This window comes from Podarcis liolepis (assembly GCF_965112155.1).
Source record: "Podarcis liolepis genome assembly, chromosome: 1".
NCBI lineage: Eukaryota > Metazoa > Chordata > Lepidosauria > Squamata > Lacertidae > Podarcis > Podarcis liolepis.
In genome coordinates, this window is record NC_139554.1 from 17,206,480 (window position 1) to 17,221,063 (window position 14,584).

At 47.1% G+C, this 14,584-nt stretch overlaps 1 protein-coding gene across 3 annotated transcripts in view; it reads right to left on the reverse strand.

Annotated features, from left to right (window-relative positions):
- Positions 1 to 14,584, reverse strand: part of SLC25A47 (solute carrier family 25 member 47) — a 41,186-nt gene that overhangs the window by 15,266 nt on the left and 11,336 nt on the right. The window contains exon 1 of one of the 3 annotated variants that reach the window (XR_014529627.1): positions 8,776 to 9,210. Coding sequence is in view for 1 of the 3 variants with exons in the window: in XM_083519689.1 (XP_083375815.1) it covers positions 8,776 to 8,919 (144 nt within the window). In the remaining 2 variants the exon portion in view is untranslated. Of the gene's footprint in view, positions 1 to 8,775; positions 9,211 to 14,584 lie in introns of those variants that run through there. The other 2 variants (XR_014529628.1, XM_083519689.1) reach the window with 2 other exon arrangements.

Sequence of the window (14,584 nt, forward strand, 5' to 3'; positions counted from 1 at the left end):
CTCTAAGATAGAAGACAAAGACAAAGCTTGAGGTAGACCTTAAGAGTAAAGACAACAAACTGAAGACAAGATCAGAGTACAATGGTTTATTTCTGTTTGAATCTAAAGCTGTCGCAATCGGAGAATCAAAACTCTCTTGGGGTGTTAATGCTGTGAACCCCTGCACTGTAGGCTCAGGTTGTATCTATGTGTAAATAAACCATATATCATAAAGACACCACAGTCTCCACTGTGCCTCATTTCCAAAAAGAAAAACGAACCCAAGGTGAACACCAGGAACCCCTGGAATCTCCCACCACTTGGAGATTGGGGCGACATGCAACACAGTGCTTGCAGTTCACATTAACTTGCACTTCCAAATGCACAGTCTGCACTCATGTGCTTCGTGGTACTTTGCATACATTCTTGGGTCACCAAAGGTAGGTGCCTGAAGCTGTTCAGGGCCCTACCCAGTCCACGGGCCAGAACTATAAGGTATTAGGATCCTGCTAAAGTAATGCAATGCTTGCTTCCACCCTAGTTGTTCCTAGGTGACCACTGAACATGCTCAGTCCTCATTGGGCTGTTTGTGGAGTGGAGTTGTCCCCTTGGCTGCTCCCCACCTACTTCTGCATATCTTGGGATTCATCCAAATGTGTTGATACTTACCTCTCTCTTCCCTTAACAGTGGCCTTCTTTCGGGTCCAGCCCTGTCGACGCAGCAGCAGCACTGAGTTTGCTCTTAGAGGGACAGAGAGAACACAGTCCCAGTGTGACACTGTTGATGCTGAGGCGAAGCGAAGGAATAATCTGCCAAGTCAGACTCATCAACAGAGCTCTTCTGGACACCAACTGACCTTTGCGAGTGCTCCAAGAGCAGCAGTAAAAACATGGATTTAGCATTCTCCAGGGATTTCCACACTCCAGATATAGCAACCCATAGACGCGTCTAGGGCCTAAAATAGTCTTGGGGAGATGGAAGCTCAAAGCTGCTGCCACAGCTGGAGAAGCAAAACAAACAGGCACAATGGCCGGCTGGCAGGCCTTCCTCAGCCCCAATGAATGAAACTTCTCCACTGCTCAGAAGGAATTCTATTTGCAGCATGAGCCTAAGCGTGTTTACTCTGAAGCAAGCCTTACATGGGGCCCTTCCGGACGTCCTGTTCATTGTGCATTCATGATTGTTTCACTAAGACAAAGAACTTGCAGGCTTTAGATTAGAACTAAGATATTTATTGAGTTCTGTGTGGGCTCACATGCCAGTCTGCTCTGGGTAAGCTGTAGGGAGAGCACAGATGTGGTCCTTTCCCTCATTTCTGTCCCGGTCTCTCCACTTGGCTCTATTACTCCTGGTGCCATGATGATTTGAACTCAAGGTGATATTGGGGCAGAGGTCTCAAGACTCAAGAAGCAGGGCAGTCACCAACGTTGTTTGCACCACCGGCAAAAGTTTCAGGGAGGGCATACTGCTTTGTTTCCAATCAGAGCCAGCCTTGTAACTTCCTGCTAAAATCCTGCAACTTGTTCTGGGGTATTTTATTTTATTGCCCCATGTCTGTTGTGCTACATTGCAAGAATGTCCCTCCTGACGGCAATAATGCCGCAACACTGAGGAAGCGCCACACAACAGCTAATAAAGGGGAATGATGCGTCTAAACCACTGAGCCTCGTGGGCTTGCCAATCAGAAGGTTGGCGGTTTGAATCCCTGGGACAGGGTGAGCTCCTGTTGCTCTGTCCTAGCTTCTGCCAACCTAGCAGTTTGAAAGCATGCCAGTGCAAGTAGAAAAATAGATACCGCTGTGATGGGAAGGTAAAGTGCTAAGTTCTCAGCAGCTGTGTTGTTGCTGCTCACCAGGAGAGGCGAGGTAATGGGAAGGCCAGCACAGTGTGGCTGCAGTGGCAGGACTCCACCAGCGCACCTGCACTGCACCGACCTCCCCCCTCCGCTGTGCCCCTCCTCCCCTCCAAAGTGAGTCTCCGGATACCCACACAGTCTGTAAGCAGAACTGAGACAGCGATGCTCGAGCCAGTCCCTTGTGCTGTTTGCACAGCCCAACCTACACAAGCAAAATACTGAATACACCACACAGAGAAGGCAAAATCTGCAGAAAGGTCTCATTCAGGCATGCAGCTCTTGGCTGCCATCGATAAAAGCTAATGGTTAGGTCAAATTAAGAGCTTGGGATGGTTTTCCAAGGTTCCTTTGGTCTGTTCTCAGCTGTTCTGTTCTCAGCTGTTCTTGGTGTTATGAGAATTTTAAGGTCTAAGATATAAAATAAATGTTCATAAATGTACCAGGCAAACACATACATAAATATATAAACCACATGTCTGAAACAGTACAGGAAAACAGTCCTAAAGCAATTTTGACTCTTTCAGTGACCTCAAATATTTCTCTGCAGTTTGGATGAAAATGGGAAAAGCCTCCCCATTGTCTCTGTGCTCACAAATCTTGCTTTAAGGGCACATTTGTGTATGAATAAGGTGAGCCTGTGACCTAGACTCAGGAATTAAGTATTTATCATCACAAAAGAATGGCCAGGCTCTCCAGGTAAACCCATCAACAGGTTTCCTGCCAGACAGGATTCTGCTGTAGACTGCCCTTTCTGTGATGTATGTATGATGTATTGGGGGGTGGTCTTGAGCTACAGGGTGGCAGTTTCAAAAGTCTATATAAGAGCTTGCACACCATTGTTCTGCGTTCCTCCTCCCTCCTGTGTGCATGGGGGGGGGGTGAGCACCCTGTTGCAACAGATCAATAAAGATCAGGCTTACTAGCTGCTTTGCTTCTCAATATTCTCTGTTATTTTCTCCTACCGATAGAGAACCTACATAAGGACTCTATACGGGCTCTTGGGTACCCCATAAGGGAAAATGAGCAGTTTTTTCTTGTAACATTGGCCAACAGCTTATCAGGCAGCACCAGATTCTCACTAGTTTCTACTGTTCCCCAATGTACAAGAAACATTTTATCTATAATAAATCACAAGGTTAAGAAAAAAAAGATGTGTCTGGTTTAGGGTGGAGTCATGTAATCACCCCTACCCTGCCTGTGGTGCAGTCAAAATTATTTGCTATTTGAGTAATCTTACTTTGACTGTGTTGTTGTTGTTTAGTCATTTAGTCGTGTCCGACTCTTCGTGACCCCATGGACCAGAGCACGCCAGGCACTCCTGTCTTCCACTGCCTCCTGCAGTTTGGTCAAACTCATGCTGGTAGCTTTGAGAACACTATCCAACCATCTCGTCCTCTGTCATCCCCTTCTCCTTGTGCCCTCCATCTTTCCCAACATCAGGGTCATCTTTCCCAACATGAGAGTCTTCTCTTCTCATGAGGTGGCCAAAGTATTGGAGTCTCAGTTTCAGGATCTGTCCTTCCAGTGAGCATTCAGGGCTGATTTCCTTCAGAATGGATAGGTTTGAACTTCTTGCAGTCCATGGGACTCTCAAGAGTCTCCTCCAGCACCATATTTCAAAAGCATCAATTCTTCGGCAACCAGCCTTCTTTATGGTCCAGCTCTCACTTCCATACATCACTACTGGGAAAACCATAGCTTTAACTATACAGACCTTTGTTAGCGAGGTGATGTCTCTGCTTTTTAAGATGCTGTCTAGGTTTGTCATTGCTTTTCTCCCAAGAAGCAGGCATCTTTTAATTTTTTGACTGTGTACACACTCCTATTTATTCTGTATCTAGCGAGTTGCCACATAATTTTAGACACAGTCTGATGTCTGCTCTGTATGTATCTTGCACTTTTTTTAAAAAAATGAAGCACCACATTTTGATGTGTTTTCCCCAAAACCAGCTTCCACCCAAGTTGCTGGTTTAAACCGCAGCTAGCTTGTTCTTTTTTCTCAATTTGGATGGAAGCCTGCAGGTGCATTAATCATTACACAAAGTAAGTTACAGAGGAGGTTCTCACACTCATTGGGCCTCCTCCCATTCTTCAAACTATGTTCAGTGTCCCAACAAGGAAGAGCATGTTCATGCATAGAGCTTCTCTAATTATCTAAGACTGGCTTTACACCTTCATCAAAAGCTCGGGATGTATTATAATTCATATCCTAATCTCATTATTATCACAACATCCCTGTGAGTTAGGCTGTGGAGGCATGCGCCTAGTCCTAGGATCTGGGAGCTTAGGGATATCAGCTTGTATACCAGGTCTGGAAACAGGAAAGAATAAGAACAAAAACCATGCAGACCTTCAAGTGCTTCCTGAATAGAAGAGGGCCAGATCACATAGAATCAAAGAATTGTAGATTTGTAGAGTTGGAAGGGACCCCAAGGATCATCTAGTCGAGTCCCTTGCAATGCAGGAAACTCAGCCAAAGCATCCATGACAGGTAACCATCCAAAGGTTGTATAGTTGCTTATCTCCTTGGCTCGGAGGTTGCATAACTTATGCATACCCTCCAACATTTCTCTGATGAAAATAGGGAAGACCTCTTCACCGAAGAATTGATGCTTTGGAATTATGGTGCTGGAGGAGACTCTTGAGAGTCCCATGGACTGCAAGAAGATCAAACCTATCCATTCTTAGGGAAATCAGCCCCGAGTGCTTAGTGGAAGGACAGATCATGAAGCTGAGGCTCCAATACTTTGGCCACCTCATGAGAAGAGAAGACTCCCTGGAAAAGACACTGGTGTTGGGAAAGATGGAGGGCACAAGGAGAAGGGGACGACGGAGGACGAGATGGTTGGACAGTGTTCTCGAAGCTACCAACATGAGTTTGACCAAACTGCGGGAGGCAGTGGAAGACAGGAGTGCCTGGCGTGCTCTGGTCCATGGGGTCACGAAGAGTCAGACACGAAAAAACGACTAAGCAACAACAAAGTAGGGTCAGCAAACTTTTTCAGTAGGGGGCCAGTCCACTGTTCCTCAGACCTTGTGGGAGGCTGGACTATATTTTTTTGGGGGGGGATGAACCAATTCTTATGCCCCACAAATAACCCAGATATGCATTTTAAATAAAAGGACACACTCTACTCATGTAAAAACACACTGATTCTCAGACCATCCGCGGGCCGGATTTAGAAGGCAACTGGACTGGATCCGGCCCCCGGGCCTTAGTTTGCCTACCCATGACCTAAAGAAAAGTGGGACATTCCAGGATCAAATCAGAAACTAGGACAGCTTGTGTGAATCCGAGACTGTCCCTGGAGAATAGGGACACTTGGAGGGCCTGAGATCTGTCAATTTTGGTTTCTCTCACTTTCTCAGTCTCTTCCAATCTTAACTTCACTTTGCCAGATTTCTGCTTGAATTCCCTTAAAAAAATATGCTATCCTTGCTATCTAAATGCAGAACTGTTAGGTTAGGCTGTTTTCAGACTTAGCATTAGGTTGGGGGTTTTATTTTTACTGCTGGGGTTTTTAAGGCAGCTCTGGATTCAACTGCATTGTAAACGATACAGTATTCTGTACTAGCATAAATAGCACAAGAGAGTCCTGAAGGCAATTTAGGCTTTCCCTAAGGTATCCTTCTCAAACCTGTTGCATGCCAGAAGGTTTGGATTGCAACTCCCATCACCCTTGACTTTTGGTCAGGCTGGCTGGGGATGATGGGTGTTGTAGTCCAAAATATTTGGAGGGCACTGGGCCAGGGAAAGCCACGTCATGCAAATAAAAGGTAAAGGTAAAGGGTCCAGTCGTGACCGACTCTGGGGTTGCGGCGCTCATCTCGCTTTATTGGCCGAGGGAGCCGGCGTACAGCTTCCGGGTCATGTGGCCAGCATGACTAAGCTGCTTCTGGCGAACCAGAGCAGCGCACGAAAATGCCGTTTACCTTCCCACTGGAGCGGTACCTATTTATCTACTTGCACTTTGTGCTTTCGAACTGCTAGGTTGGCAGGAGCAGGGACTGAGCAACGGGAGCTCACCCTGTCGCGGGGATTCGAACTGCCGACCTTCTGATCGGAAAGTCCTAGGCTCTGTTGTTTAACCCACAGCGCCACCTGTGTCCCTTGTAAATAGGTGCCCTTAATTCCCTTCTTGTATTCTGAATGGCACCATCCCAGGAGCACCGCCCTGTGTGATCCTTCAGGACATGGGTGTCAATCAACTCTAAATCCATAATCTCTCAATGGACAGAAATAACCACCTGGAGCAAATAGCTAAGGGCAGCTGCCAAAATTTAGATCAGGAACTGGCACAGGTAAATCAACAACGCACTCAGTCTGCAGCCATATGCCATGCTCATCTAACCCTCTCTAGTAAAGATGACGCGCGCACATTTCACTAGTTCTTCAGAATCACAGTCACCGAACACTTTTTTTTTTTGCCTTGTGCAATCTTACAAGTAACAAGATCAGGCCTTGGCCTCTTGCCAAACTCCTTATATCAGAGCCAGACTTCACCAGGACAAGCCAGAACAAATCTCAGCAATATGTGTTTGTTGAATGCACATCTGTGTGGCATTACTAAACACAGTAAAACCCGGCATGTAGCAAATGTGTTGCAAATATCCACAGGTTTCCTTCTTCGGAAAGGCGTGCACGATTTCAGAGTGCACACGCCAGACCTGACCAGATGGCCTTTGCCTTTTGCCAAGTGTGCATGGAAATTCTAGGGTTTCGGTTGTTGCCTGGGCCCTCCTTTGGAGCTGATGTTAAAGTTAGGGTGGCAGGAGGTAAAACAAGAGGGTAATGGGCAAGATGCCTTAGGAAACCCCAGGATGTTCTCATTGCATGATGTTTCGGCACTGTGAATCCCTGCAACTTACATGCATGGGACATCTATTACAGTGGTACCTCGGATTACATACACTTCAGGTTACATACACTTCAGGTTACAGGCTCTGCTAACCCAGAAATATTACCTCGGGTTAAGAACTTTGCTTCAGGATGAGAACAGAAATCAGGCAGCGGCAGCACAGCGGCAGCAGGAGGCCCCATTAGCTAAAGTGGTGCTTCAGGTTAAGAACAGTTTCAGGTTAAGAACAGACCTCCAGAACGAATTAAGTTCTTAACCCAAGGTACCACTGTATAAGGTTACCAGATTTTTTTCAATGAATCCTGGGACACTTTTCAACTTCCATGGATTCTGTATGGGGGCTGGTTTGTAAATCCAGGGACTTTTCCCGGGGAAACGGGGACGACTGGTAACCTTAATCTATTATGAGATGGTTCATCTGTGAAGAGTTGTAGCTCACTGGTATAGCGTCAAGCAGAAGGTCCCTGGTTCAGTTCCCAGCATCTCCAGGTAGATGTGGGAAGAAATCCAGCCCGAAATCCTGAACAGCTGCTGTAGACTAATCTCATTCCTCGTCTTTGTCCCACCATCACCAGCTCCCTTTTCTCTCTGGAATTGCGTCTCCTTCATCCCCCTAGTCCAGTGTTTCCCAAACTTTTTTGGGCAACGGCACACCTGTTTACTGAAAAAAAATCTCGCAGCACACCACCATTAAAGCCCCGCCCCGTGACGTCAGCGCGCAGCGTCACGCCGGGAGGGACGCACGAAAGTGAAAGTTTTTTCCCTCCCCCTTGCCGGGGAACCTCCAAGCTTTGGGGGTGGGAGGAGGCAGCAGAGCGAGGGACTGAGGGACGGCGGCAACTGAGGCGGCGGCGGCTGTTGTGGTGGTGGCGGCGATAGCGGGCGGAGGAGGGGGCGGCGGCGGGGCTTGAGGAGCCGTCGCCGGGAGTTGCTGCTGCTGTTGTTGCTGCTGCTGCCCGGACATGCCGGCCTCCTCCTCCTCCGCTGTCTCGCGCTCCTCCCTTTTGCACGCGCTGCCCCGCCGCTCGGCACCACCACCGCGGAGCCGCCCCCGGCTCGACGCGGATCCTCGCCGCCGCCGCCTCACACCGCCCGACTCGCCCGCCTCCCTCCCACGGCACACCAGCCAATGTCTCACGGCACAGTAGTGTGCCGCGGAACACCGGTTGGGAAACACTGCCCTAGTCCATATGTCCCAGGGCACATTTGGAAACCTAAGAAACTGGCATGGGCACCACAAAATACCCATTGCACAGAAGGAATCTGGAGTTACTGAGAAACTCCACCCCCCCCCCAAAAAAACCCCACCAAATTGCAAAACACCTATAAACACCCAAAACAAATAAAACACAAAACAGGCATTCCCCCACAACTAAACAACCCTCCCAAAAGATAAAAACAGGGGGGAAATATCTGGAGGGGCAGCAACCTTGGCAGGCACCAAGGAGACTATCAGAGGGTGCCATGGTGCCCATGGGCACTCTGTTGGGGATCCCTATCCTACTCCACATCCTTCATCCTGCCCTCGTACATGTATTTGAAATAACCATGTCGTCTCCCCTGCCCTAGTTCCTTGCTTCCATTTCCCACCTCCTTTGTTGTTTCCTTGTGTATCTCCTTTAGATTGTAAGCCCCTAGGGGCAGGGACCTGTCATACAGGTTCTGCGCAAATGGCCTCATGCATAAGATGGCACTCTAGATATTAACACAGGCATACGTTTAAGTTCCTGCCCCTTTGAGATTCTGCTTCAATTCCCCCATCAGTCTCTTTCGATTCACACCTGCGGCTGATCCCTCCTTGTCTTCGCCTTTCTCTATGGGCTCACCACATATATGCAATCGTACGGAAAGAATATCCGATTTGCAATGGTTCCTGGAATTAATGACCCCGCCAGCTTTGAGTTCCACTAAGTGCCCCTACACACGCTGAACTCGCGTCCACTAAAACCTCCGCCTTGGGGGCTCTGAAGGTCATTCGCCCTCTCCCTCCGGCGTGGGGGACCTGCCTGGAAGTCAACAGCAAGGAAACACAGCTGTCTCTCTTCATCAGCGGGCTGCTGGGTAGTTTATTTATTTATTACCTCCAATGGCTCCGGCGATGAAATCCATCTGCGCGGAGGGGAGCCAGCTGCCTTTGCTCGTCCCGATTAAAAATGCTTCAGCCTTGGTGCAGGAAAACAGACCGGCTCCGTCTTTCCAGGAACGAGAGGCCCTTCTGGATGGATCTACAGTGGGGATGAGCAATAGGCTGAAGTTAGGAGCACCGGCTTCAAGGCATACGTAACCGAGAGCCGGCAGGAGGAGGCTGGGACTTTGAATCAGCCTCGGGAGTCCTGTCGATGCTGCAGAACTCCACAAGGCATGGCTGAACCACTGCCGGGGACAAGGCCCTCCCTCCTCCTGCCTTTTGCTCTCCAAATCACCAAGGGCAAAAGAGCGTTGCAGCTCAACTGGACAGGGGTCAATTTGCACTCGGGACATTGGGGTGTTAAAGTTCCTCTGCCGCACCGGGCAAATCTCTTGGCTCGGCAAGGAGCGACGATGCCCATCAAGCCTTGCTTCTCATGCCAAGTGGTCATAGGCAATCAGGCCCACACATCATGAGAGCTGAGCAGTACAGCAAATGGTTTGAATGCATGAGGTTCCAAGGTCAGTGCCTGAGACCTGTAGCTTGAAGGATTTAGCGACGCCTGGAAAGAACTTTGCCTAAGACATCAATATGTGGCTGCCAGTCAGACGAGAGAGTACTGGGCAAAATCAGCCCCTCAGTCTGACTCTATAGGCAGGTTGAGAAGGTGCCTTTACTTTTGTATGTTCTAAACATGCACCCGAGGCCTCAAGCGCGAGGCCTTTTGACTGCTCCTTCCACCACTCAAAAAAGGGGTTGTCACTGGAAATTAGAATATTTAGGACAAGGGTTCATAAGCTTTAAATATATGCTATATGCATATATTCATACACAGGATTTAAATGTCGTATAATAATAATAATAATAATAATAATAATAATAATAATAATAATAAATTTTATTTATATCCCGCCCTCCCCAGCCGAAGCCGGGCTCAGGGCGGCTAACAACAATCAAATAATCAAACAATCAAATAATCCAACATTCTAAAAACATTCCATTATAAAAATTAATTAAAATCAAATTGATGGCAACCGTTAAGCACAATTCTGTGCAGGTTGCCAGAGGAGGGAGTCAGGCTGCGCCCTGACCAAAGGCCTGGTGGAACAACTCTGTCTTGCAGGCCCTGCGGAAAGATGTCAGGTCCCGCAGGGCCCTAGTCTCTTGTGACAGAGCGTTCCACCAGATTGGAGCCGCAGCCGAGAAAGCCCTGGCTCTAGTTGAGGTCAGCCTAACCTCTCTGTGGCCTGGGATCTTCAGGATGTTTTTATTTGAAGACCGTAGGTTCCTCTGTGGGGCATACCAGGAGAGGCGGTCCCAAGTGATTTTCCTACCCAAGCCACCACAGATAAACAGTTTAGGTTATCTTATTCATTAAGAATATGTCATAATACTCAATAAACAATCAACAATCCCAGATTATCCCAAATCCTCTTCCATTTACCACCCATTAATTTTCCCAACAGCTCGTTCTTCAAACCAATTAAATGATCCTTTGATTACCCCCATTTGTTACCTCCCATATAATCTATGGGTAATCTTAAATTAATTTTCCCCTCCACGAATGAATAGCTTATCGTTGCTGTTTGGTGGCAGAAATGATTGCTGTTATAAGAAGGGCTTCTGGTATGCCTGCTTTATAAACATAGGAAGCCAACTTTCACTGATGTGGACCTTAAATGGCTCAGAACCGTAATACCTCAAGGACCACCTCTTTCCATATGAACCTACCTGGACCCTGAAGATCATCTCCTGAGGCCCTTCTTTGTGTGCCTCCTCCATGAGTGGTCTGGAGGGTGGCAACAGGTCTTTTCTGTAGTGGCTCCCCACTTGTGGAATGATCTCCCCAGGAAGCTTCACCCGACACCTTTTGGCACCAGGCAAAAACGCTCCTCTTCAACCCGGCCTTTGGCAGATGGACCCCCAATGCCCACTTACTGTACACGTCAGCCTCGAAATCTTACTGACTTGGAGAGGATCTGCAAAGAAGAGTGGGACAAAATACCTCCTGAGATGTGTGCAAACCTGGTGGCCACCTACAAGAAACGTCTGACCTCTGTAATTGCCACCAAGGGTTTTGCCACCAAGTACTAAGTCATCTTTTGCAAAGGGATCAAATACTTACTTCACTCATTGTAATGCACATCAATCTCTGACTTTTGTCTTCTGGGTTTCTGGGGGTTTTCCTGTTGTTATTCTGTCTCTCACAGCTACAATAAACCTACCATTAAAATTATGGACTGGTCATTTCTTCGTCAGAGGGCAAATGGGCAAATTTAGCAGGGGATCAAATACTTTCCCCCCTCACTGTAAATGTGTTGTGGAAGGTGGGGGGGATTATTAATTTGTTGTTGTTCTTATTTTTACTATGTATTTTTGTGGTTTTTATATCGCAATTTTATGATGTGAACTGCCCTGAGGCCTGCAAAAGAAGCGCAACACAAAAATTTAATAAATAAAAATAATTGGTCCAACTGGTTCAGTTAAACAACATTTAAAATAATCAACAGTAAAAGTTATTAAAGCTTGTCAACATCCACAGCCTGGAAGCACATGGCTTCCCTCCCCCGAAAATCCTGGGAACTATATAGGAATTAAAGAACCTTTTAATGAGGGTGAAAGAGGAGAGTGCAAAATATGGTCTTGAAGCTCAACATCAAAAAAACGAAGATCATGGCCACTGGTCCCATCACATCATGGCAAATAGAAGGGAAAGAAATGGAGGCAGTGAGAGATTTTACTTTTTTGGGCTCCATGATCACTGCAGATGGTGACAGCAGTCACAAAATTAAAAGACACCTGCTTCTTGGGAGAAAGGCGATGGCAAACCTAGACAGCATCTTAAAAAGCAGAGACATCACCTTACCAACAAAGGTCCGTATAGTTAAAGCCATGGTTTTCCCAGTAGTGATGTATGGAAGTGAAAGCTGGACCATCAAGAAGGCTGATCGCCAAAGAATTGATGCTTTTGAATATGGTGCTGGAGGAAATTCTTGAGAGTCCCATGGACTGCAAGAAGATCAAACGTATCCATTCTGAAGGAAATCAGCCCTGAGTGCTCACTGGAAGGACAGATCCTGAAGCTGAGGCTCCAATACCTTGGCCACCTCATGAGAAGAGAAGACTCCCTGGAAAAGACCCTGATGTTGGGAAAGATGGAGGGCACAAGGAGACAGCAGAGGATGAGATGGTTCGACAGTATTCTCGAAGCTACAAACATGAGCCTGACCAAACTGTGGGAGGCAGTGGAAGACAGGAGTGCCTGGCGTGCTCTGGTCCAGGGGGTCACGAAGAGTTGGACACGACCAAACAACTAAACAACAACAACATAGTTTAAGGGTCCTGGAAAGTGAAGCTCTACGAGGGGTGAACTACGGTTCCCAGAAATTGTGCAGGGAAGTCTTGTGCTTTAAAGGTATGGTGTGGAAAAGAGTTTATTCCGTAGTTTTCCCAGGTTAACACTTAACGATCATGTGTCGCTTATTAACAAGAGTCCTTCTCCCTTTGTCCCTGTGATGCTGCAGAAGTTGCCAAGTCTGGCTGAAGGTGCCTCCTGAGATGCATTCCTTTGAAAATTCTTCTGTCTGAAGATGTCTGTGCTGACCAAAGAGCCATCTGGGGGCACATCTGCTTAGTGTATCATAAAGGCACCTCTAGCCTAGTGTACCTTGTTTGTTCCTGTTCTCCACCTGTGACCCACTGAATAGCCTTGATCACTCTGGCTCATATTGTGTGGGGAGAAAACTTGATATAGATCGATATCCCATGTGGGATAATTAATAAGAGAACTGGCTGGATCCCTATATCCAAAACACGGGGCTAAACACACTCTCTTGCAAGAGACAGCCCCCAGCAGAGATCAAAATCACAGAATCATGCAGCACAGTGAAGTGTGAGGAACATAGGCTGCTAGACCTTATAAATATCCCGTTTAATCCGCTTACAACGCTTCACCTCTCTACCCCTCTCACAATGAACAGACCACACCATTAGAAAGTTTAAATGCTTTACTTACAAACCCCAAAGGTCAGATACATGTGTTATTCCACGCAGCAGCAGTAAGAACACAGGTAAAAATCTTGTGTTTACAAAATATAGAAAAATATTTCTGAGCACACGGTCTGGGCTTGAAGCAGTCGATCAGAAATCCTTGCACTGATGGAACGAGGGAGCTGGGTACCACCAGGCAGTGCCACCTGGATACTCAGCTACTCATGTCTCAGACTCTCGCAGCAATGCCCATGATCATCCTTCCCCCTGTAGCAAAACACTGTTGTGGGCAGTGGCTGTCTGCTCTATCCCATGCACCCAGGATCTGATCCCTCAAGACAAAAGTGCTCCAGCAGTGGTTGGGAGTGCCTGGACTTTGCCTGCGCCCCAGACATTCAATACCCACAGCCCCTCGTGCATTTGGAACTACGCTTCTAAACCAGGGGGAGGTGGGTGGGTGAGGGTTCCCACTTTGCACATTCCACAGGAAGCATGTACAGTGGTCCCTCAGGTTACATACGCTTCAGATTACATACGCTTCAGGTTACAGACTCGGCTAACCCAGAAATAGTGCTTCAGGTGAAGAACTTTGCTTCAGGATAAGAACAGAAATCGTGCTGCAGCAGGAGGCCCCATTAGCTAAAGTGGTGCTTCAGGTTAAGAACAGTTTCAGGTTAAGTACGGACCTCCGGAACGAATTAAGTACTTAACCCGAGGTACCACTGTACGAGGAACCAGCTTGCATGACTCAGGCTTCCTCGGTTACTGCTTCTTCGCTGTAGCCAAAAGCATTAATAAGTAAAGTTGTTGAATGGGCTCTGAAGGATCTTGCCACAACGCAGCCAAAGATTAGGTTTCTTTTCTCTTCTTGAATGGAATGTGGCAGAGGCCACACAGATCTTCTCAGTATCAATGGCCAAATGAAACCTTCATGTATATAGTGTTACCAAAGCTGCTAAGCAGGCAAATATTAGGCGCTCTTCTGCATTTACCTATGTATTTCCACTGATACATGCAAGCTCTGTGCATTTGGAATTAGACATGTGCTTCTTCTATGTATTCCTCTCCCAGAGCCAGTTTGTCCTGTTCTGGGCATTAAGCTGTACTCTGTTTCAAGTGTCATGATCCTGAAACAAAATATATCCTGACCAACCTATAGCCACTTGCAGAATCAGTTCTGAAAGGCTGCAGAATTCTGAAATGTTGCAGAATCCAATCTGAAAGCGTTGAATGAAAATTATTGCACCCGCAACTTCATTTGGGTTTCTAGCTGCATTAGTTAGAAGAAGAAGAAGAAGAAGAAGAAGAAGAAGAAGAAGAAGAAGAAGAATTTGGATTTGATATCCCGCTTTATCACTACCCTAAGGAGTCTCAAAGCGGGCAATAATCTCCTTTCCCCACCTCTCCCACAACAAACACTCTGTGAGGTGAGTGGGGCTGAGAGACTTCAGAGAAGTGTGACTAGCCCAAGGTCACCCAGCAGCTGCATGTGGAGGAGCAGGGACGCGAACCCAGTTCACCAGATTACGAGTCCACCACTCTTAACCACTACACCACACTGGCTCTAGTTAGGGCCTGAGTCACAATTTATATTTGTGACCCCAGTCAAGCTTGCAAAAATTTATCATCTGCCCGATAATAAATGTTGGAAATGTAAAGAAACTGAAGGTACATTCTTTCACCTTTGGTGGACGTGCCCGAGGATTAAGGCTTTCTGGGAGATGATCTATAATGAATTGAAAAAGGTATTTAAATATACCTTCTTGAAGAAA